At 47.1% G+C, this 25,072-nt stretch overlaps 4 protein-coding genes across 8 annotated transcripts; 2 read left to right on the top strand and 2 right to left on the bottom strand.

Annotated features, from left to right (window-relative positions):
- The first annotated feature begins 229 nt into the window (after positions 1-229).
- Positions 230-8,960, top strand: LOC117644942 (liver carboxylesterase 1). Its single transcript, XM_034384735.1, has 8 exons — positions 230-452; positions 882-1,056; positions 5,912-6,207; positions 6,407-6,748; positions 6,963-7,168; positions 7,399-7,492; positions 7,574-7,969; positions 8,292-8,960. The coding sequence occupies exons 1-8, from the start codon at positions 231-233 to the stop codon at positions 8,430-8,432; spliced, it is 1,872 nt and encodes a 623-aa protein (XP_034240626.1). The 5' UTR covers position 230; the 3' UTR covers positions 8,433-8,960.
- On the bottom strand, positions 8,932-12,068 carry LOC117644943 (GPI mannosyltransferase 3). 4 transcript variants are annotated; one of them, XM_034384736.1, is made up of 10 exons: positions 11,869-12,068; positions 11,297-11,420; positions 11,096-11,213; positions 10,792-11,020; positions 10,575-10,716; positions 10,204-10,485; positions 10,019-10,123; positions 9,725-9,940; positions 9,496-9,634; positions 8,932-9,415 (listed from the first exon to the last, which is right to left on the bottom strand). In XM_034384736.1, exons 2-10 carry the CDS (start codon positions 11,416-11,418, stop codon positions 9,221-9,223), a joined length of 1,548 nt encoding a protein of 515 aa, XP_034240627.1. In that variant the 5' UTR covers positions 11,419-11,420; positions 11,869-12,068; the 3' UTR covers positions 8,932-9,220. The 4 variants fall into 4 exon arrangements, with proteins under 4 accessions (XP_034240627.1, XP_034240629.1, XP_034240630.1 ...); XM_034384738.1 differs by lacking the exon at positions 11,869-12,068 and adding an exon at positions 11,752-11,827; XM_034384739.1 differs by lacking the exon at positions 11,869-12,068 and adding an exon at positions 11,703-11,720.
- An 823-nt stretch (positions 12,069-12,891) lies between these two features.
- LOC117645368 (leucine--tRNA ligase, cytoplasmic) lies at positions 12,892-18,532 on the bottom strand. Its single transcript, XM_034385512.1, has 18 exons — positions 18,374-18,532; positions 17,788-18,006; positions 17,492-17,704; positions 17,247-17,408; positions 16,924-17,168; positions 16,604-16,835; positions 16,298-16,516; positions 16,080-16,220; positions 15,861-15,985; positions 15,593-15,780; positions 15,346-15,484; positions 14,994-15,267; positions 14,657-14,904; positions 14,341-14,578; positions 13,998-14,267; positions 13,708-13,920; positions 13,386-13,620; positions 12,892-13,310 (listed from the first exon to the last, which is right to left on the bottom strand). Exons 1-18 carry the CDS (start codon positions 18,374-18,376, stop codon positions 13,105-13,107), a joined length of 3,570 nt encoding a protein of 1,189 aa, XP_034241403.1. The 5' UTR covers positions 18,377-18,532; the 3' UTR covers positions 12,892-13,104.
- Positions 18,533-18,662: 130 nt separating this feature from the next.
- LOC117645369 (myotubularin-related protein 14) lies at positions 18,663-25,056 on the top strand. 2 transcript variants are annotated; one of them, XM_034385514.1, is made up of 11 exons: positions 18,663-18,889; positions 19,299-19,355; positions 19,458-19,711; positions 19,794-20,054; positions 20,143-20,365; positions 20,442-20,770; positions 20,891-21,031; positions 21,151-21,288; positions 21,393-21,506; positions 21,601-21,690; positions 21,776-25,056. In XM_034385514.1, exons 1-11 carry the CDS (start codon positions 18,803-18,805, stop codon positions 21,933-21,935), a joined length of 1,854 nt encoding a protein of 617 aa, XP_034241405.1. In that variant the 5' UTR covers positions 18,663-18,802; the 3' UTR covers positions 21,936-25,056. The 2 variants fall into 2 exon arrangements, with proteins under 2 accessions (XP_034241405.1, XP_034241404.1); XM_034385513.1 differs by having other exon boundaries at positions 21,115-21,288.
- The last annotated feature ends 16 nt before the right edge of the window (positions 25,057-25,072 follow it).

The raw sequence follows: 25,072 nt of genomic DNA, 5'->3' as shown, positions 1-25,072 counted from the left end.
TTACGTATATTATTTTTTTTTTTGCACGGCCACTAACAAGCTCGTTGGGTCAGTGTGATGAATGGGACGGGTGGGGGTGGGGGGTTTGGGTCCTTGTAGGTCAAGCTAAACCAGGTCGCCGCGACGAGGGCTGTGAACTTGCCCCCGCGAGCTCGCCGCCCGAAAGGACACTGGAGTAGTTGTTGTTGTTGTTGTTGACGGCGACCTCGGTCGCGCGGCCTGTCGCCAGGATGCACCGGCTGTTGCTCGCTGTGGTGGCGGCGGTGTGGCTGGCGGTCGCCCCCGGCTGGGCGGCGCGCAACCCTCGTGAGCCGCCCACGGTGGAGATCCCCGGGCAGGGCGTAGTGGTCGGGCGGGAGGTGTCCGTCACCCGCACGCAGAAGTCCACGCTCTACCTCAACATCCCCTTCGCGCAGCCGCCCGTCGGCATCCTGCGCTTCGCCGCGCCCGTGGTAAGTCCACGCCGCACAGTGGATTTGCCAGAGGGCCGGTGGAGGCGGACAAAACTAGAGACGCGTTTTGAGCTCCAGAGTCGCTAAGCAGGACTCGAACCAAGCGTGTGACCCCGCCAATGGATTCCTCGTTCGGAGAGCAATCCATTGGTGAGGTCACACGTTCGGTTCGAGGCCTATTTATCGACTCTGGAGCTCAAAACGCGTCTGGAGTTTTGTCCGCCTCCACCGGTCTTCTGGCCCATTATGTGCGCTGCCACATAAACACGCGGAAGATCCCGCGCCGCACTCAGTGTCGAAAGGGTTGCCAACCTCAGCCTGCCTACTAGGCAACGTCCGGGCGTTGCGCTCGAGATGTTGCCAGGTAGGCAGGCTGGCAACCTTTCCGACGTTTGTCCATCGCGTTGTGGCCACACTGTGACGTTGCAGACGAACCCGCTGCCGTCCTGGTCCACGCCCCGCAACGCCTCGGCGTTCGGCCCCGCCTGCCCGCAGATAGTGGCCACACTGCAAGAGCAGGACCGCATCCTCACCAACTTCCTGCTGGACAACGACCTGCAGACCAGTGAGGACTGCCTCACGCTCAACATCTTCACGCCGGACGGTGAGTGGTTTAACACTTCTTAAAAAAAGGGTCAAAAAAGTTGGAGTCCCGCACGGTCAAGTTTTGCAAGGCGCGAGGCGCGTTAAGGTCTCTGACCGAGGTGGGAGGCGGTTACTCCAGCCGATCTGTAAGTCTCACCCAAAAGGTTATTGTAAGGACCCTGAAGTAAAATTTAATTTCAGTTTCTCGAAAAAAAAAAAATAAGGGCCAGGAGCCCATTGAGTGTGCCGCGTTTTTACTCGCCCTGTCCCTACATCACCCGAACCGAGTGACCCTAGATCAGTGCGCCGCTGACCTTCGCCGGCCCGACGGAGACACACTTTATTTTGGGGGTGACGTGGTACCTGTGGGGGTAGTACACCCCTTCCCCCTGTCCCTGGCACGTTGCGTGGCCCGACGCCGTTCCTGGCGAAAACATTCCAGCCCCTTTCCGACCAAGTTTTGACCTAACCACCTGCCCCCCCCCCCCCACCTTCCCTGCGTGTCGCTGGCCGCTACTTCTCGCTTGCATAAATTAAATCGATTTTTTTCTTTCCCGCCTTTTGAGGCTCCGCGCGGCGACGCTGCGCTAAGCAGCCCTAGCAGCCTCAGCCTTGAACCATGCGGTCCGCGGACTACCCCCCTCTCTCCCTCTCCCTCCGGAGAGCCGCCTTTGCGTTTTATTTTATTACGGTGGCCCGATTAGAATTGCAAAGGGCCGCGGGAGCCGTGACCCGGCGGGACGACGGAGTGGCGATGAGACTCGGGGATTTAAAAGGCGCCAGACTTGGAACATTTCTCTAAACTAGTGGCGTAAAGCAAAGTGCTGGGGACTCTGCAGGCGAAACACAAAGAAAGTGGAAAGCAGACAAACTGCTCGCAGTTTTGGAGCTCGCGCGTGCAGCGTGAGTTTATGGCGCCAGGCTGCACGAAGCGTGGAAGCGCAGCAGAGAGGAGATTACTTTGGCGCGCTTTGGTGGGTTTCAGGAAGCGAGCTCGTAAACCTTGCTGGCCCTTGGAACCTAGAACCCATTCTCTCGCCTGAACAATCAGGGGCCTACCTCAGCCTGCCTACTGGGCAACCTCTCGACAGCGATGCATAGATGTGGCGGGCAAGCATCCCTTTCAACACTCGCGGAAGACCGGTGAAGGCGGCCAAAACTCTAGACGCGTTTTGAGCTCCAGAGTAGCTAAATGGGACTCGAACCGAACGTGTGATCCCTCCAATGGGTTCCTCGTTCAGAAAGCAATCCATTGGTGGGGTCACACGTTCGCTACAAGCTCCATTTAGCGACTCTGGAGCTCAAAACGCGTCTAGAGTTTTGACCGGCTCCACCGGTCTTCTGGCCCACTGTGGGCCGCAAGCCCCAGACCGAGCGGGCATGCCTGCAGGCAGCAAGACAGGATAATTTCAATGCCAGTGCGGCCTGGCGGGCCTGACCGGCCGGCTGCGGTGCTGTGCAGTGAAATGCAAAGGGGTGCCGATGGGGCTGGCCTTGACGTCAGGGGGCTACACCCGGCTACACCCGGCTACGCCCAGCTCACAGTGCAGGGGAAATTGCAGTCTGAGGGTCAGACTAACCCGCGACAGCCGGAAAGGCAGTAATGCGCCTCACCACCCACGTCAGAGTGTGTCCCCAGGACTGTCCAACAAAAAATAGTGTAGCGGCAGACGTTCGAAACTGGTCCCAATTTGACAGCACACTGCGCGAGGCGGAGGCGGCTCGCCCGATTCCCAGAAACCATTTTCCGCTTTCGTTCGTTTTCTTTCTGTTTTCGCGACTTGTTGCGACGCCGCCTTGTGCTCGTGTTTCTGCGCACGCCATGCGGCAAAACTTTCGCCCGCCAGACCGCTGCCGTCTCTCTCGCACTCGTTAAGGCGTTGCGAAGAGGAGTGAGAGAGAGTGCCCCGCGGGCGGGGCATTTTGGCGGCAGGCTTGGGCCGGCTTGGGCGGACTGCGGCTAGATGGCGCTGCGGGTCGCTGCCCGCCCGGCGCTCGCGCTTGCCGGTTACGGCGCCGCTTCACCACGTCTGTCTTGTCGTCGTCGACCTGCGTTCTCCGTACGAAGCATTCGATATTTGCCAATTTTTGAACGGGGGAGGTTCATGAGAGCTCCTCCCCTGATGAGATACTCAGGACGAACGAGGATTCGCTCCACTTCTGATACCTCGATGACAATTCCACTCGTTTCGGTAGCAGCACAGTGTCGGCCTCTACCCGACTGACCAGTCCATCGCTCGGCTCGGTCGTGCGCCGGTCCCACTCATCACGGCCCTGCACCCGAAAGTCGAAAATCGATGTGGGAAAAGGAAGCAGTTTATTTTCCAGACGCCGCGCGGCGCCGCGCGAGAGAAAAGAGAGACGCCCGCGAGAGGATCGTTTCGGCGCTCTGTCTCTCTCGCACCCGCACGGACCGCCCCATGTGTGCGACAGAGACAGCGATGCCTCGGATTCAGTCTGCAGAGCGCAGGAAGGGGTTAATGAGGGGGTTCTTTATTCAGCGGTACGCGAGATAACCCTCTTTCTTGTTGTTTTCGCTCGTGTTGCCCTTGTTTTTGTTGCCGTTGTTGTTGTTTGACCTTACCCCTGCCGAGACGGCCGAGACCCGGCGCTCCGGAGCTGTCAGAAGCTCAGAAGCCGAGTCTATTTCGGCCGTCTTCCTCTTCGGCATTTCGGGGGCAAACGAAAGGAAAGGCAAGGCAAGGCAGGGAGGGAATTCGATACGTTTGCTATACTCGCCCGTAACTCACACCGCTAACTTGTGTGTTTGCATGTGTGCTCTGTCTCTCTCGCACTCGTGCGGGGCGCCCCAGGAGTGCGACGGAGACAGACGATCCTCGCCCCAGACCCAGACAGGGCTCCCAAGGTCCTCTCGTGCGCCAGCCACCAGCAGACTGATTCCAAGGGTCGCTCTGTCTCTCCCGTGCCCCTGCGGTGCGCCCCTTGAGTGCGAGAGAGACAGAGAGGAATGAGGCGGCGGGCACCGGAAGTCGGCAAGGGCGGTCATCTCGAACGCATGACCATGCCCCCGACCCTCCCCCTCCCTCCCCCACCCCTTTTCCTTATCTGCTCAATCCGCCCCTGCTCCTCGGTCAGGTCACGCGAGGCCGGGGCCAGGCCGGGGCCTTGCAAGGGTAGGCCAGGCAGGCCGGGCGGGCCCGCCTACGCACGGCAAGACGCGGAAAAAGGGGGAGGGGGGGGGGTACGGCAAGGACGCGCCAGCCGTACAAAGGCATTACATTCTAGCAGACGTAATCTCCACCCGCGCGGGGTCTGTTTCGTTTCGTTTCGTTTTGAAGATTTAGTCGTCTGCGACGTATGGCGAGGTATCGCCCACCACACTGCTGTGTAAAAACTTTACGGCATAAGGTGCAAACAGTTTCAGCTTTCGTCCATTTTTAAACGGACCCACGTGTGCTCAGAACACGTTTTACAGCAGTGTGGTCTGTCCCTCTCGCACTCACTGGGCGCCTCGCACAGGTGCGAGAGAGACGGAGCGACGAAAACGACTCTCGGAATAAGTCTGGCACAGTGTGCCAGAAAACCGGTGGCGGCGGACAAAATTCTGGGCGCATTTTGAGCTCCAGAGTCGCTAAGCAGGCATCGAACCAAGCGTGTGACCCCACCAATGGATTCCTCGTTCGGAGAGCAATCCATTGGTGGGGTCACACGTTCGGTTTGAGTACTATTTAGCGACTCTGGAGCTCAACACGCGTCCGGGATTCCGACCGCCTCCACCGGTCTTCTGGCCCACTGTGCCCTGGCGCGGTGGCGGCGTGCTCTAAAGGCCAAAGAGAGCTGTTGCGGCGCGGCCGCCTTTCAAGGGTGGCGGGCGCCACGTCGGTCGTTCTCTCTCGCACCCACGCGGCACGCCCCGCGAGTGCGAGAGAGACAGAGCGACTGTTCCAAGTCAGAGGGGTGGCGGGCCATTCATATACCATTAGCCTGCCCTCCAGTCGGCGGCCGGGCCGCGGGCCGGGCCGTGTCGAGCTGCAGGCTGATGCCGAGAGTCATCGCTCTGTCTCTCTCGCTCTCACGGGGCGCGCCGTCCGGGTGCGAGAGAGACAGAGCGACGACTCTCGGAATCAGTCTGCAATCATGTTGGCCAACACCGCCGAGTCGGGCCATTTACAACCCGCCATACCGCCTCGCTCTCGACGGCCCAGGGGCGACTTCCAGTGTGGCGGTGCTTTCGTCAACGAGAATTTCACTCGATGCCGTTTACAACTGCAGACGCAACTGTTGATAGTGATAGTCGCGTTGTTGATGTTATTCCCGAGGCGGTGTGCCTCCATCGGAAGGAGGACTCAACCCTCCGACAGTGAGCGAATCGGAATCGGTCGAGCGAAGATTTACGTTGTAGATGGTATGAAAGGTAGAGCGAGCGGGTGGGAGGGGGAGGGGGGAGGTTGCGTGCCTGGATGTGACCATGCCTTACTTTGCCTTAGGGTCCCTTCCCTCGCAGACTGTAAGGAGGCCATAGAGCTATGGGGAAAGGGGGAGTGGTAAAAAAAGGGAGGGGGAGGGGGTTAGTCCGACTGCAACGGTTGCGCCATTAAGCCCCACGGAAAAACACAGCCGTAACTATGGCAAGACTGTAGGCAAAGGTTTTTCCGCGTCGTGGGCCAGGATTCCCACCTCGGTGGTTAATAGCTCGTTATGGGTGAGTGTGGCTGGGTTTTCAAGGCGAAAAACGGAAAAAAGGACGCCAGCTTCGTACTTCGCAGACACTTTAATAGTGGATCAATCGGGTTTACACCAATTTTTGCGTACCTAACTTAACACTAACCTGACACTACCCTAACCTAACACTACCCTAACCTAACCTAACACTACCCTAACCTAACCTAACCCCTGCCTCTCTCTGTCTGCAGGCAACCCCCCGGCGGACGGCTGGTCCGTGATGCTGTGGCTGCACTCGGGGGACTTCATGACGGGCGCGGCCAGCCTGTGGGACGGCTCGGTGCTGGCCATCCGCCAGAAGGTCCTGATCGTCACGACGGCGTACCGCCTCAACGTGCTCGGCTTCTTCACGACCCTGGACGGCAACCTGCCCGGCAACTGGGGGCTGTGGGACCAGGTGGCCGCCATAGACTGGGTCAAGGACAAGATCGCGGCGTTCGGCGGCAACCCCAAGAACATCACCCTCTTCGGCCACGGCGCCGGCGCGGTACGCAGGGCCCGCAGGGCCAGAAGACCGGTGGAGGCGGCCAAAATCCCGGACGCGTTTTGAGCTCCAGAGTCGCTAAACAGGACTCGAACCGAACGTGTGACCCCACCAAAGGACTGTTCTTCGAACGAGGAGTCCATTGGTGGGGCCACTCGTTCGATTCGAGTCCGACTTAGTGAATGCCGTGTTGGCCTTGCAGGTGAGCGTGGGGCTGCACGTGGTGTCCTCGCAGTCCACCAACTTTCAGGCGGCCATCGCCATGAGCGGCAGCGCCACCACGCCGCCGGGCGCCAGCTCGGGCGGCGTGCTCACGGACCGCAGCCAGGTGGAGGCCATCCGCAAGCTGGCGGCGCGCTTCGACTGCCTGCCCTCCACGGCGGACGTCATGACGTGCATGCGCAACGTGCAGCCCGTCGGCGTGCTCGTCGAGTGGGCCATCAAGTACGGCACCTACGGCCCCGTGGAGGACGGCAAGTACGCCAACACCACGCCGCCCTTCCTCTCCGACTCGCCCAAGAACCTGCTGGAGATGTCCAAGAGGGTGAGTGTCCAGACACTCCCACCACGCACCAGTGAGCGCCTGTGAAGCTGCGGGTAGGCCAGCCCGCCGGACTCGGCTGTCGCCCGGGTTGCCTACCCTTAGATTCACAGGCGCTCGGCAGCCGGCGGAGGCGGCCAAAACGCGTCTAGAGTTTTGGCCGCCTTCGCCGGTCTTCTGGCAAGTCCACTGTGTGACGAGGCTCGCCGTGTCGCAGGGAGTGCCGCTGCTGATCGGCTACACGGACAACGAGGACGCGCTGCTGATGCGCAAGGAGCTGGAGGCGGGGCTGTCGCCGTCCAAGTTCGAGACGCTGCTGGTGGACGCCACCATCCCGGACGTGCCGGTGCCCGAGACGGAGAACAACGAGACGTGCCCCATCAACGGCGAGACCCTCGTGGACGCCGTCAGCTTCTACTACACGTAAGCTGTAGGACCGGTGGAGGCGGCCGCAACTCTAGACGCGTTTTGAGCGCCAGAGTCGCTAAATGGGACTCGAACGGAACGTGTGACCCCACCAATGGATTGCGCTCCGAACGAGGAATCCATTGGTGGGGTCACACGTTCGGTTCTAGCATTCTAGTCCCATTTAGCGACTCTGGAGCTCAAAACAGGGTGGATCCTGATTCTGTGACACGGTCATTCCCCTGCAGCCCCGTGCCGCCCAGCGAGGACGGCGTGATGCTGCGCCAGAAGTTCATGGAGTTCACCACGGACAAGAAGTACGGCTCGCCGGCCTTCCTGCAGGTGAGTGCCGACGGCGCAGCCGAGTGCGAGAGAGACAGAGCGAGGAGTGAGTTTGACGTTCACCTTGCCCCGGTGTGACAGGCCTCGGCGTCGTCCAAAGTGGCGCACACCTGGATGTACCGCTTCGACTACCGCCTCAAGACGCTGGGCGTCGGCGACGCGGTGCCGGACTGGGTCAACGTGCCGCACCAGTACGAGCTGCCCTTCGTGTGGGGCATGCCCTACTGGACGTCGCTGCCGACGCAGGTCGTGTGGAACTCCCAGGACAAGAAGATCGCCGACATCGTGATGGCGCTGTGGGCGAGCTTCGCCAAGACGCGCAACCCGACGCAGCAGATCCAGGGCGGCGCCGTCAAGTGGGAACCCTTCACGGAGGCCAACCCCGGCGTCATGGTGCTGGACAGGAACTTCTCCATGACGGACACGTCCAACTTCGACTACAGGAGCTTCGCGTTCTGGAACAACTACTACCCCAAGGTGCGCGCTTTTTCAGTTTGTACTTCGCCACTTGTGTTTCCATAGAGTTAAAAGCTCGGTGGAGGTGGCCAAAACTCCAGGCGCGTTTTAAGCTCTAGAGTCGCTGAACAGGACTCGAACCTAACGTGTGACCCCACCAATGGATTCCTCGTTCGGAGAGCAATCCATTAGTGGGGTCACACGTTCGGTTCGAGTCCCATTTAGCGTCTCTGGAGCTCAAAACGCGCCTAGAGTTTTGGCCGCCCCCCACTGGTCTTCTGGCCCACTGGTGCGTCGAGGGAACCTTTGGCCTGACCCCGTGTCTCTCCCTCTGGCCGAGCAGGTGGTCGAGTCGCTGACGAGCTGCTGCAACCAGACGGCGGGGGCGTCGACGCACACCCCGCACTCCCTGCACTACGTCGTGGTGGTGCCCCTGGTGCTGCAGGCCATGCCGTGGACGTGGACTGCCTTCGGCTGGCTGTGAACGCTTTGAACCCGGCGCAGCGCGCACAGCGCAGCGCGCACAGCGCAGCCGAGACGCCGCTGTCTCACAAAAAAAAAAGCAAGACGCTGCGTTCTCAAAACAAAAAACTTAAAAAAAAAAACTTACTACAAAAAAAGTGTAATATTTGGACAGACTTTTCTGTTCCAGCTGTGAATATGTGCGACCATTTATGTATGTACTGCCATACGGTCACTGTAAAGATATGATTGATCTTTATTGTAGGATAACTCTTGTGTTTACACGTTGTGAGTGCTCTTGAGTGTCATTGTTGGTTTGAACTCGTATCTTAATGAATGCCCATTACAAAGGGCAGTTTGTGAATTTGTTTTTTCCCATGTGTATATTTTCTAAAACAAGTAGAGAAAAATTCCAAGAGATAATTGTAACATACAAAGGTGGTTCTTCAACACCATTTTAGGATAAATTTAAAAAATCTCGATCTGCCTCCTATCTAACAAAGAAATTCTAATAACACAAATAAAACAGAATGGATATTTATTTACCCTTCATTAGTTCATTCAATATAAATAAAATACAACTTTGATTAAACATTGCATCAACAATTAGAAAACACTTTAAGTGTATCTTGTCATTAGTAGCAAAAGAAAACACAATAATACAAACAAATCTTAGGTTCTATTTGAACTTTCCACATGATTGTCATAAAAATCATGATTTGGTCCCTTAAGTAAACTTATAGTGATGATTTTATTTTTAAATTTGTAATCCTAAAAGAAGACTTTGAGTCTTAAACAATGAACTTACACTTATGCTTCCACACATTTTGACATGATGGATGCACGTTCGTGCACAACAACACGCCCACCTACTCGTTCAGTCGGGAAATGGGTGTGGAAAAATGAAGCCACCTCAGAGTACCCACCCCATCGCAGGAATGGGTCCAGTTTTGATTGTAACGAGTCAAAATGAACAATGTGGGAAAACAGTAACTCGGGTTTAGACTGGAACAAAGAGAAAAGACGAATAATGAATCTGTAGCACCACCTTACAGGTAAGACGATGTTAACACCAGATGACTTACTTCAGGGAAATTTTTGGCAAGCCAAGAAACATGGTCAGCATAAAACAAATCTGCTTCATCCAAATACCCTGGGTCAGGTACACTTTGCAGATCAGGTACACACGTTAAGAAGCGAGTAGGAACATTGATGTGCAAGTGACTGAAAAATTTCAACGTTTAAAATGATAAGAATGTGCACAGAGATTTCTAAGATAAATAGACATAAAACTTGGAGGGTTTTCTTTTTTACCTGTATAATGGGGTTGAGTGGCAAGGCATGAGAAAAAGTATCCTTGTCTGCTGAGGACAAGATTTAGCTCGGTTTGCCAGCCAGGGCATAACGTCCACAGTACCTCTTTGGTGAATCAAGCCAAAGTACAAAGAGGGGACAACTGCAGAGAGTAGCAGCAACCATGGTAGGAATCGGGAAAGCTTGTCCACAACTATCTGAACTCTACCCCACTTCCTGACAATAAAAAAAAAAACAATTACAAACAATGCAAAGCATACTCTCATTAAATCGCTCAGATATTAATTAACTTACTCTCTTAGAGCACTCTTCTCAAAGCGACTGAGACCACCAGCAGACCAGAAAAGAGCAATGGGCAGGAGTGGAAGAATGAAGCGAGTTTCCTTGTGGGGCTGTAAGCTGAAAAAAAAAGTGTAAATCAATGAAGAGCACTGCTACAGAAATCACAAAGTCAAAGTACATTCCATCCAGCATGTTACCTGTATAAAATAATTGTTGGCCAAAAGACACACATCATGAGGATGTCATGTGTCTGGCGATGTGGCCCACGTAAAATTTTGTACACCTCATACAAAAATGGCAAAAGCTGGGCACCGAGTAGCATGGGAAGTCCTGAGGTAAAATACCAGAATCCTGGGTGTTTACCATAAAAGCTAGCAACATTCCGAAGAATATTTGCTTTCAGGAAGTTGATTGGGCTGAACGTTGAGCTCTGGGAGATGTAAGAGTCAGCAGAAAATACCAAGGCAGAAGCAAAACACCTGCAACCACAATATTTTTCATGAGAAACATTAAACTCCAACACTGACCACAAGCAACAACTTGTTAAAGGAGTTCATATTGATCTCACCCAATTATTATACTCTTGAGAATGATCCTTAGTTTCTCATAGCTTGTAGCTATTTGGTAGATGAATAGTGGCAACAAGTTAACAGCAGCTGTTGGCCTGATTGTGCAGGCTAAGGCTCCCCAAATCAAATATTTGCAGCTTCCTATGATTACAAAACTTGGTTATTTTTACATGACATGGTCACTAAAGAGTCCTAAATTTTATACAAAAGAATAACCTGAGCTTTTTGATGGTGGCCAAGGGTACTGAGAAAGAGCAATGGCGATGAGATCGGCTTCCACAGTGTTGTACAGAGTGCGAGAGCCAACATAAAACAGATACCATGACGTCACAATGGTAATTTTGGCCCATGGTGAGCGACCATACGTAGGATTACGTATCCAAGAGAGAATAGCAACATCGGCATATGCGGTCAGCAAAGCTTGCAAGATCCGAGGACCCAACACCTGGAAGTTACAAAATAAACAAATTAAAAGCATGCACAAAAAATAACTGAGTACTATAAGAATAGTTTTACTTACCAGAAAGCTGACGTTATCCAAGCCCAAGAGAGACAGGAACTTATAGAGCCCAGTGAACACAAGAGGATACAGGTAACTACGAATGCCTTCTTGCCATTCCCAGGTTAAGTAACCATAACTGTTAAGAGTAAGAAACTCAAATTAAAACAGAACACTGTGCGGAGGACAAAGCCAATTAACGGTGACAAAATCGAGACATACCCAAATGACAAATAATGCGCTACTTCTAAACTTTGCCAGTATTCATCAGGTACATAAGCTGTTTGGACAAGGAATACCGACAGAATGCGCAATGCTGCAAACAGGCCAAAATCCTTCGCCATGTCTGTAAGAAGAAAATTAATTTGCCGTAAGAAAGATATTGCGTATAAAATGGTAGGTTTGAACTGAAATGCACGTTCTTTATCCTGTGGAAAATTGGTTCACATGCAATCTCATATGAGACCGTGAATGGCAAGTTTTAGTTGACCTTGATTGCTGACAGATAATCCTAGGATTTAGATGAACTGACAGCCTTAGAGCACAGGCAGCGCTGCAGGTCGCAAGCAAGTAACGCTAAGCGCGTTAAGGTTATGTGACTTGAACTTGAGGATGCAGAACGACAAACCCGAGGGCTCAGCTCCATAAGGACCACAGGCGCACAGTGATGAATTTACCCGGTCCAAACCGAGACTGCCCCGTTGAATTCCCTGCCCCCTGACCAACGCAAGACCTCTGCGAGCTGATGGGTCATTTACCCCACCGGCAGCTCCGAGGAGGCGTCTGCTTTTTACCTGAGATCTTTCCCAGTCTTGTCAGCGAGGGGACGAGTTTCAGAGATCAGTCGAACAGAACAGCGGAAACCACTTCAGCAGTGCACCGGCATCCTCCCAGTGTCCTAAAATGCAAATGTTGAGGGCTTCATTTGAATCCCTGTCCAGGGGCGGACTTGTGGGGCTTCGCGGCGTCGCGGTCGCGTCGGCTGCTTCTGCTTGTTGCATTCGGGAAGGGGGAGGGGCGAGGGGAGGGGGGTCTCTTTGGAATGCGGCAGCGTGACTGTTTGCGCTGCAGCTGCCGGAGTCGACACTGCAACTGCAGACAATGGTCCAAGCAAAGTCTGCGACGCCTGGATTCGCTAGAAGCCGCAACCCGCCGCGGTGTTGGCGTTTTCCCTTTGTCCTGTACGAGCCGGGAAAGTTGGTACTGCCTTCCCAGCATGGCATTCCCGGGCCAGGCCGAACGATTCCGAAAATAGCACCTTGAACAGCTCATTTATGGCCCCGCAGGAGCAGGACCCGGAGGGTGCAGCGGCCCAGTCGGCTGGTGCACTGCTTTTGCCGCTGTCCCTCTCGCACTCATGGGCAACCCGTACGGGTGCGAGAGAGACAGAGGCGATTCTCGGAGCAAGTCTGCTGGGGGGCTTGCCTAGCTTTGCTTGGAGGAGGGAAAGCAGTGGGGACGTCCCTCACACAAGACTGCGAGAGTTGTGGCGCCCGTGCTGCCAGGCACCCGCTTGTTGGGATCGGGAGCCCACCGAACTCAAGAGGCCTGTAGCGCCTGTGAGGTAGGCCGCCTTTCAGTCCCGCAACACACCGGTGTGGAGACGGTGGCCTACCCAGCCCCTGTCGTCTTGGCAGGGGCGAGATGGGCCACCGTCTGCACACCGGTGTGTTGCGGGACTGAAAGGCGGCCTACCTCACAGGCGCTACAGTCCGAACGGCCGTCAATCCACTCCTCTGTGACGTTCTTTCAATTGTTCAAGTGAATGCAGAAATGTGTGTGGAACAGAAATAAATGGAGTGGCTCAACACAATCGGTCATGGCTGTCAATTTGGTCTTTAATTTGATTCAGAAAAATTTAATACATGGTTTTTTTTCTTTCTTAAAGGGTACAAGAACAGTTCATGCTAAAAATAGCTCACTTGTGGATGCAATAATTTAAGGTAAAAATAAATACTCAATTTTACTGGGAGACAGTTTGTACAAAACATTAAATAATTCCAATCCCTTAATAAGTTATTGATAATTCATTATTTAACTATGTAAACAATCTGAGATCCAACTGCAATGGATTTACCATTGATGGAGACTTCTACAGTGCCTGCACTTAGATCAACGTTGAAGATAGCACTAGAGGGAACTTGCTCCTTGCCCGCCAGGGGACTATTTAAATTTGGGATCGTTCGGGGTCCCATAGCTGGATCAACGTATCGCCACAGCTCAACTGCTTGCGTACCTAAGGAGCAAAAAGATAAAATTACCAAAGTGCCAAAGAAAAATAAAAGCTTTACTTTAAACAAATAATACATACTTTTGATACCCTTGTCCATCTTAATGAGTCGTGAAACCACCTTTTCTGTCGTATCCTTATCATGGACAGGAACAGTGTGGGTGAAGAGGCTGTTATGAGGGGTTGGGTTGACAAAAGTCAAGTTTACACCAGGTTTGTTACCAAACGTCATGTAAGGTACACCAGGACAACACTCCTCTCGAACATTTTCGGGAGCATCATCACAGTCAGACGGTTTGACAACAATCTCATCCAACTGGAAACCAAAACACAATTTTAGAAATGCAGTAAACAATGATTGCATTGTTTAAGAGTAAAAGCCACCGAATTGTCTGCAACTTACATCCAAAGTAGCAGAGAGGTAATTTACACTGTTTAGCAGTAGTTCATTTTCATTAAAGTCCAGAGTGAGGTTTAGAGCTTTCAAGCCAATTGTCTCCACCTTTTCTCGGGTGGCTTGAACAAATGGCATGACACGTTTCATGTATTTCTTGAGCTCTGGTTTGCTTTGCAGTTCTACAGAGATTGTCTTGTTGTCTGGGAGGCCCTTGTTTGCCTGGAAATTTTTTTAAAAAGGAAACCTGATCAATTTATGTCCTAATAAGAATGACATGAAAATTAGTGCTTCCTTACTTGATGCAATGTTTTCATAGTGGTAAGAACAGTGCTTTGCCATGGTGGGAATGTTTTGGCAACATAGATGACACCAGTTGTGGGTTTCTGTGGAGCAGCACCAGTTTGAGGAGCAGCCTTGCCCTTGCCCTTCTTCGTCTGATTGGCTATGAAGTTCTTCAAAAGTATGCGGAAAGAATGAGCAGCTTCCACCAAATAAGCAGATGACTTCACAAGAATCTCATCCACTGGGCCACCAGCAGGCCATCTGGCTGTCACAATACAGTGATCCTGAGCAAAGCAAAACATAAAAAAACGAAGAATTTAAAGAGCATTGACGTAACACTAAAAGAAGAAAAGATACCTTTCCAAGCAGTTGGTAAACATATTCAGAAACATGAGGACAGATCGGAGAGAGAAGTAAGGCTTGAATTTCAATGAACTGTAGCACAAGTTTTAGATGCATTCCACCTTCAAAAGCAGTAAGCTCTCTGTACTTGTCACGAACTGCCTGCAACTCGAAGAAGCAAGTACGCAGGGCTTCTTTGAAAAGCATTTTATCATAGTTCTCTTCTGACTCTCGAATCTTGAGGTTCATTTCACTGAAAAAATAGTAAAAGATATTTTATATTGAAGCTTTAGAAAAAACTTAATTTAATGAAAAGATAAAAATCACCAACCTTTTAAAAACATTGTCATTGAAAGTGTTGTCAGGCCCACTTCGGAAAGTGTCTTTTGAAGCTAGAACTTCTTTCACCCACTCAATGAAAGTGTACAGTCTTAAAATGCCAGCATCTGCCATGCTTTCCACAAAATTAGCGTCTTCAACAGAATCTCCAGCATCTGCCAAGCAAAGTCTCATGCCATCAGCACTGAATTTACTGACAGCATCGGATACAGTCAAGAAATTGCCTTCTGACTTGGACATCTAAAGAAATATATGGGAAAGATGGCAACAGTTAGGTCAATAAACATCACTAACATACCATACTGTAAACATAGGCAGCAACAATATACCTTTGCAGAATTCAGCAAGAGATGACCATTAGCTCTGATGCCCTTGGGCCATTTAGTTTCATCTTTAGGCCAAATGGCACAATGGTTGTATAAGTAAAAGCTGAGATGGTTTTGGATAAGATCTTTCCCAGAAACACGCAAATCCACAGGGTACCAGTACTCAAACTCACGACGCATTAGATCCAAATGTTGCTTTGCTATTCCACATGCCTTGGGGTATGCAGTATCCTTGAAAAATATATAATCCCAGACTTCTGGGGTCATTTGCTCAGGCCTGAAAATTGATGTAGAATGAATGAATAAATTACTAGGGTATTCACAATGGCCTGTCAGTAGAAGAATTGAAACATACTTGATTCCCATTTTGTTTCCATTCTCTCCACGGAATGTTCCCTCTTGCAAGAAATGGGCTACAGTGTAGAAGGCCATATAAATGGTGGAATCTGATAGTGATTCAATCAACCACTGCTCATCCCAAGGAAGGTTGGTGCCTGAGATTAAATAAATGCAGATTTTAAAAAATAAATAAATGTAAAATGGTTTTCTATTACAATTTTTTAAAAATTATTCCCTTAGAGTCAAAAGAAATGGCAACTTACCCAACCCATAAGTTCTTGAGCAGGCATACTCATGCAACCAATTCAGAGTGGCATGGAAGTTTCTCCTCACCTCTTCGTGGTAAGTGTTCATATCATCTAAACACTTCCTTGCCTGGTTTTTCCATTCCTCATTTCCGTAGTCGAGGTACCATTGGTTGCAGAGGGCCACAACACACTCATCTCCTGACCTAATAACGATAATGCAAATTAAAAATGACCGGCTTGTCATTTGGTGTACATGGTTGACTAGAGAATATTGAGATTGTACCTTGAAATGATGGTCTTCTCCGGTTCATGATAAACAGCTCCTTCTTTGTTATCAATTAGAAGCTTTTGCACAAGTTTCTTCACATCTTGCACTTTCTTGCCTTTGAAGGGCCCAACACACATTACCTGACATTCAAAGAAGGATAGTTAGTTACAGGTAGAAAGTTAAAAGTCCCCTAGACTGAAATTAAATTAGAAATATTGCAGGTATCAAGCATACCCCCTCATAAAATCCTTTCATGTAAGACTGTTCCTTGGCTTCAAGTAGTTTCTCTTTGTCATTCTGACTTTGAATTTTCAGCTTGTCATACAGGTACACAGCACACATATTTCCAAGACCGGGTATATCAATAACTGGTATCTGAAAACACATTTGAACAATATTTCAGACAATGTTTGAAGGAAGTATGTATGCTTACTACATTGGAAAACTCATACCGGCTCAAAGGGCAGGACCATCTCATCTGTGATGGAATACTTTTCGCGGAAAGGCTGCTTCTTTTTGAGATCCATGAATGCAGCATAGTCATCGGGGGAGTCAGACGGTACACTGGTGACAACACCAGTACCCTTGTCCTCCTTGATAGTCAGCATTGGCAAGGTGTAGATGACTTTGTTAGACGTAAGCGGGGCACTGAGAGCCAGTCCCATGATATCCTGTCCAATTTAAGAAATATTAATAAAAATTCCAAATCAAGTATCATCCACCTGTGTATAATACATATTAAATGAAAAATACTGTACCTGCCCAACAAGCTCAGCCACAATATCAAATTTCCCTTCTGTAGCTGTAAACCCTTGGTAGGACATGTTGCGGGCAGCACGTTCCGTGCAAACAAAAATATCACCATCAGGGAGGCTGGTTTGGAAAGCAATGTACCTCATATCCGGACGCACCCAGCAGTTTGTCTGGCCATACATTGTTTCTGGGCGAAGTGTGGCAGCCACAAGGTACACAGGTTTGTTTCCCACCTTCCTATCAACAGAAATTTTCCAGTAAGAAATGGGTGAGGCTTTGCAATTTGTTAAAATTCAACAAAGACAGAGGGAGACAAAGTACTTACTTGAGCTTGTCTGGAAGCTTTCCAACAGCTTTCATTTTCACAATAGTATATTCCATTGGGCCAACACCCTCACCACTGCTACGCTCAGAGTCCATACACGGCTGGTTGTCTCTTGGGGAGAAAATTGTGTGCCGTTTGCCATATGCAATTTTACCCCTCGCTTTCAAATGAATGAACTGCCATCTTACAAATGAATCAAAATAAGGATTCGCATCAGTGGTTATAAATGTGCGGCGCCAGTCAACCTAAAATTTATAAAGAAAAAAATTGAAGCCAGATCTAAGAGAAAATTTGAACATATCAAAACATTGGCCTTTACTTACATGAACACCAATAGTGCGTAAGTCAGCAATTGCAAGAGGTGGGAAAAATTCTATCCAGTGAGAGGCATCAGCAAACTTAGAAATCTCCTCGTCACTGAGTCCTAGACTTTGCATAATTTGCCATTGGTATTTTGCAGACCCAGTTTTGGCAACGGCTTTGCTCTAGAGTACAAAATAAATAATGCTTAGTTAAATGGACATTATGAAGATTCAGTGCACATTAAAATAGAGCCAAAGGCATTTACCTTCTTTCCTTTACTCTTGTCCTTTATAACTAGCTCCTCGACTTCCTCAGTGACAGAAGTCGTCTCATCGGCTGGGAATTGAGGCGGACAGCCAAAGCTTTCAATTTCTCGTTTCAATTTATCCGCACATGCTTTGATGGGCATACCAGTGCAATGAAAGCCAAATGGAAAAAGCACTTTCTTTCCTTTCATTCTCTGGAATCTGACAGCATACTGGAAAGAGCAACAAAAGTTTCACAAAAACAATAGTGGCAGGAAGGATTCCTTTCGAATTGCATGGAGCACCAATGCAATACCTCGCATTTGGATAAAGAAAATGTGTGCCCAAGATGAAGGCGCCCATTCATGTAGGGGAAAGGAAAAGTGACAAAGAACTTCTCATCGGAGCTCTTCCTGGGGGTAGTGGGAGCATCCTCTTCGTGAACTTTTTCTCGCTCCCATTTTTCCTGGACATCCTTCTCAATCTTCTGAAGGTACTCGACCTTGAAGGTGCCTTTACGATCGAGATTCCCCGCCTGCAACGAAGCACAGAGCAGAATGTTGACACATAACAGCACTTTGTAGCAGTACTCATTCACTGGTTCCCGTCAGCAGGTACGCAGGTACCAACGCACCGGCAGGCCGGTGAGCCGGTTTGTTTACAGCAAACTTTTATCCGAGTAAGCTCCAAAACGACTAGAAAATTTAAGATCTAACGACTCATAACACCATATACCAGTGCAAAAACAAAGCAAAGAGAGGAAAAATACAAATTTAACATATGCACGCGTGACGTATGAGGTTACATCAGCCAGATGTGCCCCCCTAAACATGCACAATTAAGCCAGACACTGAGATAAAGGGGTACCAGTTCACTAAATATAATGTGAGAAAATAACAAACCATTGCCGCAGGGGCGTCGGGTACGTCAAATGTAACAAGTTACACGTGTACTGTTCGGCGTACTGCACCAAAAGCTCTGTACTTATGAATGGATCAGACGACACACTGACAACGGCTATTCGCAGGACAGGAATGTCTAAACCAGCCGCACGCGCTGCCGTTTCATTGACATTTGCTATTAAAGAGCTGATGCTGATGTGTAATTTTGAACGCTAACGATGAGCTATGGATGATACTGTAATGAAAGCATAATGAAAGTTGCCTGAGCGCGCGCAGTTCCACTTACACTGCAAATAACGTATGGGGAACCTGAATGTCAATGTGAATATCGCGGAACGAATCAGTGTACCGAAAAAATTGCCATGTGTAAACTTGTTTTCAACGCCTGGGATACTCAATTTACGCGGAGATTGCTATTAATTTGTTGAAATGGATGACATAAAGCTGCAGGACATCAACCAGCTCCTTGAGTATTTTGCAAAGAATACTTACAAGGCGAAGGAGACTGACAAACAGGTAGGTAGGCTCATGCCAGAGCAGGGGACGGGGTGGCTAAGGGCGTTTCGTGTCGGTGTCATAACCTAAATAACATGTAAACACTCGCAAATGTTTTGCTCTAACTGTCAAAACCTATTCAATTACCGCTTCCCGAGGTGGATCTGGCATATCACTTGCAAACTGCGGCATCGTTGTATTGTTTGTCCGCACGGGTAGGCGATGTGTGTCAAAGCGATCTCGTGGTCCCGGTGCCAATTTTTTTTCTGCATTTTCTGCATACAAGGTCTTTTGAAGAATTGGACATCTTCACCATATTATGTACTTAATCTCAGAGCCGTGCATAATTTTTGACCACTTATTTTTTCTTAGTTTTTTTCTTGTACAAGTTTATCTTTATCTCTCATAATTAATAATATTTCTGTTCCAGGGCCAAGATATTATGCAACGATGTATAGATTTGATATCTATAGATTATGATATTTCGGTTTGTCTACCAATTTCTTTGATAGTATTCTATCTTTAAGGTGTCCTTTTTTCCCATTCAATTTGATCATATTTCTTTCTTTTCCCTTTCTTTTGGTTTAAGGTTGTGAGCAATAGTGGAGGAGAATTAAGTGCACATTATCCTAGTAGCCTGATAGTTCTAGAAAAAGAACGAATTCATACTCTTAACCGACAAGATGTGAGGCTCCGACAAAGTGACACCATTTATGAAAGTGCCAGTGAATCAGTTACTGAATCAACCAGGCTTCGTGATTTAATTAGCAAAGCTAGACTTGCCAGATGCCGTGCAAGATTTCCACTTCCTGTAATCTTATATCAGGGAAAACATATTTGCAGGTATTTAAGTTTTTCCTCTGATAAATGCCCATCTCTGTATTTTTGTTTGTTTGAAAAAATTAATACCAATTTATTTTCTTAGGTCTGCCACTCTATCTGGCGGTCCAGAAATTTACGGACGCTCTGGGCTAGACTATCTTTTCTCTGGGAGTGACACTCCGAAGGAACCTGAAGAGAAAGAATCTAAACAGGATGAAGAAGTAGACGAGAGACCCCCTACATCAGGAGATTGGCAGCTGTTTGACCGAGTCAGAAGTCAAGACATCAGACTTCTCAAACTGTTCAATGTTGGCACTATTGTAGACCTAATGTTGGAAAAGAAGAAGGTCAAATTTGGAGTCAAGTATGAATCCTAATTTTAGCTCGTATTGCTATCCAGTTAGTTCTTGGAACAAAAATTCATTTGTACTTCTCCATCTTTTTTTTTGCAGTGTTACGTCATCAGAGAAAGTTGATAAAGAAAATCGGTATTCGGAATTCACAATTGTTTCACTACCATATCCAGGATGTGAATTTTTCCGCCAGTACCGTGATAACAATTATCAGGCTCAGGATCTTGTGTTTGATTGGGGGCAGGCTCATGTGGATGCTAGCATTGTTGTTCCTGAGGACCCTTTTCCTTCACAGCTTCCTATCAAATGGGATCGTTACAAGGTAACGTGATAGACAATATTTTCTCATGCATTTTACCTCCAGCACGTAAACTATTCATCTTATCTTTTCCTGACAGCAATGGGATCTTATCAAATTAACCCAGAATTATATGCACCTCTTACTGCATTATTTATCAGAGCAGAGCTCTGGTTTGCTAGTCCACTGCATTTCTGGCTGGGACAGAACTCCATTGTTTGTATCATTGCTGCGGTTGTCATTGTGGGCCGATGGTCTAGCACATCGCTCGTTGGGACCTGCTCAAATATTATATCTTACAGTAGCTTATGACTGGTTATTGTTTGGACATAATCTTGAGGATCGTCTGGACAAAGGAGAAGAAATATTCTTTTTCTGCTTTTATTTCCTGAAGCACATAACAAGTGAGGAGTTTAGTATAGGTTCAAGGTCAGTTTACTCTGTTTTGTTCATATCATATTGACAAATTTTTGTCGAAGTTATAAAAGTTTGTCTAATTTTGTTGACGTGTCTTCATGTTGGTAAACTCTTCGCATCTCCTTCTTCCAGATCTCGACTCAGACAAAGCACTGATAGCGAGCCCCATCTAGATTGTTTGTCCCTCAGTGGCTCCAATGTCAGTTTAAATAGTTGGTGTAGTGCAGATAACAATCCTCCTGCAGTGTTTCACCTTGCTGGTTGTGATGAAGGGTTGGTGGAACTCTTATTAAAGTCGACTGTTTGATAATGTCCTCTTGTAATTTTCAAATTTTTATCATTTTTCAAATGTTTAGGTACCCAAATCAACAATGGTCGTCTCTGGTTGACAGCAACCCTGCACTAGGACCTACCGCAACACCAAGGTCACCGCATCCTTCGAGTAGCCGGACCAGTCCTGTGGCAGTCCCAGTGCCGAGCAGATTACGACAGCGACAAGAGTCAAGTGGCTCATCCCTCAGTGTTGGCAGGTGGGCACGCTTGTTTCTTTTATTCTGTGTAGATTTTTTGCATCATTATGAATGTACCTGTAGAAAAATTAACCTCTGTTGAACTTGTGTCTCATCTTATCCAGTTGGCAACTTATATCAGGCACAGGTAGTCTGAGAGGATCTGCTTCCACAGCCTCTAACAGTGGTTCCATCACACCAAGATCTGTGCATTCACATGGTAGCTGTAATGCAGATATGTGAGTCATCCTAGTTTTATCTTATTTTATCTCCCCCCCCCCCCCTCTCTCTCTCTCTCTTTTTACACAGTTTCAATTTTTTGCTTGTTTTTAGGGTTGACAGTCAAGTCTCTGCTGAGTCAAGTTGTACATTGACTGAGGATGATTGTTTCATTCATAGTAAACAACCTACTGCTGCAGAAATGTTAGTTTGGAACTTTATCTCTGAAACTTTGCTTTCATGAAGTTGAAACTATAAATATTAACACTTCAATTTTTTATTTTTGCAGGAGGCAAGACAGGTTAGAAAAGGTGCGCACCCTCTTCTATAATGCTTACTTTTCTACTGTAGGCTTTAATCTAAAAAATTCTGATTCAGGATTGAGCAGTATTTTAGGTAATTTTGCAGAAAAAGTTGGCATTAGAACAGTGCAGAGATCCCCAGTTTAGTACCTTAATGATTATCAAATGTAAACTTCACTGTTTTGTGTGAGGGGCCATCTAATGACTATAAAATGTTATTTTTGGTACAGGTAGAGCATGTAAACCTCAAACCATAGGTACTATGTACTGTTCCTATATTAGTAATGCTAGCTTTGTGTTCAGTTAAGGTTCCAATTGATACAAAGCCTCATAAGTTCTATTTACAACTCTCTCCCCGCTTGAAAGGTTATATTTGAACCTGATGCTTTGTTCTACAAATAAGAATATATTGCTGATGAGCTTGCATGGTCTCTTTCAGAACCCACATTCAATAGTCATAGAAATTTGTGTCATGTTCAAACTAAGTTGTATGAACAAAAAAAAAAAAAAAAAAAAAAAAAAACAGCTCTTGGTTTTATGTCTTGAGACTGGTTTTTTTTTTTTAAAGGGTTTTCTCCATCTATGGCACGTTTGTAAGAAGACAGTCTTCCATCGCATGGAGCTTTGCTTGTGTGCCAAAGTGACATACTGTAGCTATACAAATCATGTTGCCTGGTTAAGTTTGTTTGTCAGCTTTTTTCACTTCAGTTTAACTGCTGTAAAGGTCTTGTGAGGAAGCATTGCCATTGGTTTCTATTGAGTTCTGGCTGTAATTGAAATGGATTGTTAGTTGTCTTATGCCATAGATCTTGAACAAAGCACTCATTATGTGTTCTTAACTCCAGTTTCTCCATATGCTGTATTTGTGACTTGTTTACAAAACATTTTCTCCTTTCCTTAAATGAAATATTCTGAAATGTAAGTCTTCCAGGGTTTCAAAATTGTTTTGTCATTCTGAACATTAACCATGTACAGTAGTTACAGGATACTTTGGTCTCTAATTGTTGCTAGAAACACGAACTTGTGACTCAGATGCCAAACGGTATTGATACGGGTACACTGTACTAGATTTTTGTATGTGTCAGTTTACATCATTATTGTGTTCATTTATCTAGGCTATATCACTCAAAGACAACTAGATTCCAAGGAAGAAGGACAGTACTGCCGGACATGTTCTTCTTCTTGAGAATCTGGTTTGGTTACAGTGAATATCTCATTGTTGGAGGAATGCTATGCTATCATTCCAAATTGAAGTTTTTTTAATTTTTTATAAAAATTAAGAAGGGTGTGCACTTGTTAGGCACTCACTTAATGTTTAATCATATATGTATGGGAGAAGCCTTCAGTTTATATAAAATATATTTGCCAGTCAGTGTTCAGTAGAGGAAATGTTAATATTTACCTCTACATCTGATATGCTTACTTTTGCATCTGTTGGTCCGTACTCTGTTCATACACTCTGTACATTGACTCAACTAGATCCTATTCAAAGAGTAGAAATTTGCAATCATCTAGATCAGTGTATCAAATCTTCTTGAAATTTGAAATTGAAAAATTGACCTGGGTCCAGTTGGGCGTTTGGATTCCAATATCTTAATCAGGATGGATTTGCAGGCCTATCAAAAGGTTCATTTGCTCAAAGAGATTGATCACTCTGCTAGTCTCCTTGTTTTGCCAAACTGACCACCTGTGCCACTGTGCATTGCAGTTTTTTAGCCCTTTTCTGTTGTTTGTTGCAAGGGATCCTTAATATTTTGTTGTTGTTGTACAGTTATTAAGCTCTGACTTCTATTTTGTAGGTGTTTACTGTGTTCATTGTAAAGTAATTTTACTTCTTCAGATTTGTTGTTTCATGCCATGAATCTCGTAGCTTAAACATGAGTACTGTGTGAAGATCTCAGTATTCCTTACAAAATACTTACAAAATATTTTATCATGGGCATGTTACTTAACACAAACTATTTCTTTGTATTGTATTTTGACTACTTGTTTACAATCAACAATTCATGGTTATTGTTGTCATTATTGTTGGTAATATTTGAGTACAGCATCCTATGTCAACTTTTCTATTTTTGCTGGACTAATTTCAATAGTTTTTAAGGCATTGACTGGTCCTTGTTCTTAATACTGATAAAAGGCCCAATTTCTATTTCAATCCAAAAGTCGTATCACTTTAAGATAAGGTGAGGGGCAAGGTCAATCACTTGGTTTTACTAGTGTTGCTTCTGTTGATCAGCCAGCAACATTTTTAGTGTGATTCTCAACAGGCATAAAAGTTAATAAGTTGTGATGATAGAAGGTGTCACTTGTGCTTTTTTGTTGTTGATCTCACCTAAAGAGAAATGACAAATGCTCCCTTTTGAATGTTATAAATTTCCTGGCAATCACTGATTGTTGTACGCTTTATGAACAGAAATGTGTGATTTTTGGGCTTTTTAAGTTCTGTAATATAACACTCATTGGAAAATAGTTTGTATAGTTTTTATTTGATTTGTAACTATAGCTTCTTTACTTCAACTTCCATTGTACAGAAACACCAATGTCATAGCAGGGGCTCCTCTGAATATCTGGTCAACTTGCCTCTAACAGTTATGATTTGTCATGTCCTATGATGTATTTAAAGTTACTTTACTTTCCAATAACACCCCTAAAATGCATTGAAAAATTACAACAATGGCAAATAAATGCCTCAACATGGTGCTGGTCGACTTAGTAAGGTGTCTGTGATTGTGCCTTGAACTGTGGTCTGATGTCTTCCTGGAAGTTGATTAGTTGTAATATTTTCTTTCCTTAAAAAAAACCTATTCATGGTTTGGAGTACTGTAGTACATTGCAGCATTCTGTTTTGGTATAGGTTTTATGGACATTTTCTTAGCTTGTTTTGGGTTTCTGATATATTTGTTGTGCTACTATTTGATATGAACTCAAAATAGGCCATCTCTTCTATGATTTTTTTCTTTCTTAGTTACTGTTGAGATTTTTCCTCTGCCGTTTCTTTCTTATACCTGTATGTGAACTAGTCGGGAATTTTAAAGGGATACCTTCACTAACCTTTTTTTGAGCTCTAATGACTCTTGTCCTTTATATTTTCCACTCACCTAATCCAGTCAAGTGTTTATTTTGTCAGACCTAGGCTAGACCTTAATGTGCAGTCATGGCTGTGACCATTTGCAAATTTGTACATATTAAGCTTGCATATGGTTTTGTATGATATGACATTCTATATCTATTGATGAAGGTTATGAATATATTTATTTTAATTTCACAATCCCTTGTTGATTTAA

Source organism: Thrips palmi, unplaced genomic scaffold, assembly GCF_012932325.1.
Source record: "Thrips palmi isolate BJ-2018 unplaced genomic scaffold, TpBJ-2018v1 HiC_scaffold_18, whole genome shotgun sequence".
Classification (NCBI taxonomy): domain Eukaryota; kingdom Metazoa; phylum Arthropoda; class Insecta; order Thysanoptera; family Thripidae; genus Thrips; species Thrips palmi.
Note: the sequence above shows the minus strand (reverse complement) of the source record. Positions and strands in the feature narration are given on the sequence as shown.

What these genes read in the sequence shown, in the direction of transcription:
- LOC117644943 (XM_034384736.1), bottom strand. Translation starts at nt 11,418, where the DNA reads ATGGCGAAGGATTTTGGCCTGTTTGCAGCATTGCGCATTCTGTCGGTA. An exon ending in CCAACAATTATTTTATACAG is followed by an intron (nt 10,124 to 10,203) that starts GTAACATGCTGG and finishes TTTTTTTTTCAG; the next exon opens with CTTACAGCCCCACAAGGAAA. An exon ending in CACTCAACCCCATTATACAG is followed by an intron (nt 9,635 to 9,724) that starts GTAAAAAAGAAA and finishes GAAATTTTTCAG; the next exon opens with TCACTTGCACATCAATGTTC.
- LOC117644942 (XM_034384735.1), top strand. Translation starts at nt 231, where the DNA reads ATGCACCGGCTGTTGCTCGCTGTGGTGGCGGCGGTGTGGCTGGCGGTC. An exon ending in TCGGCCACGGCGCCGGCGCG is followed by an intron (nt 6,208 to 6,406) that starts GTACGCAGGGCC and finishes TTGGCCTTGCAG; the next exon opens with GTGAGCGTGGGGCTGCACGT. An exon ending in GCTCGCCGGCCTTCCTGCAG is followed by an intron (nt 7,493 to 7,573) that starts GTGAGTGCCGAC and finishes CCGGTGTGACAG; the next exon opens with GCCTCGGCGTCGTCCAAAGT.
- LOC117645369 (XM_034385513.1), top strand. Translation starts at nt 18,803, where the DNA reads ATGGATGACATAAAGCTGCAGGACATCAACCAGCTCCTTGAGTATTTT. An exon ending in CGAAGGAGACTGACAAACAG is followed by an intron (nt 18,890 to 19,298) that starts GTAGGTAGGCTC and finishes TTTCTGTTCCAG; the next exon opens with GGCCAAGATATTATGCAACG. An exon ending in AAGGTCAAATTTGGAGTCAA is followed by an intron (nt 20,055 to 20,142) that starts GTATGAATCCTA and finishes TTTTTTTTGCAG; the next exon opens with TGTTACGTCATCAGAGAAAG.
- LOC117645368 (XM_034385512.1), bottom strand. An exon ending in TTTCTTTATCCAAATGCGAG is followed by an intron (nt 17,705 to 17,787) that starts GTATTGCATTGG and finishes TGCTCTTTCCAG; the next exon opens with TATGCTGTCAGATTCCAGAG. An exon ending in TGGCTGAGCTTGTTGGGCAG is followed by an intron (nt 16,517 to 16,603) that starts GTACAGTATTTT and finishes TAAATTGGACAG; the next exon opens with GATATCATGGGACTGGCTCT.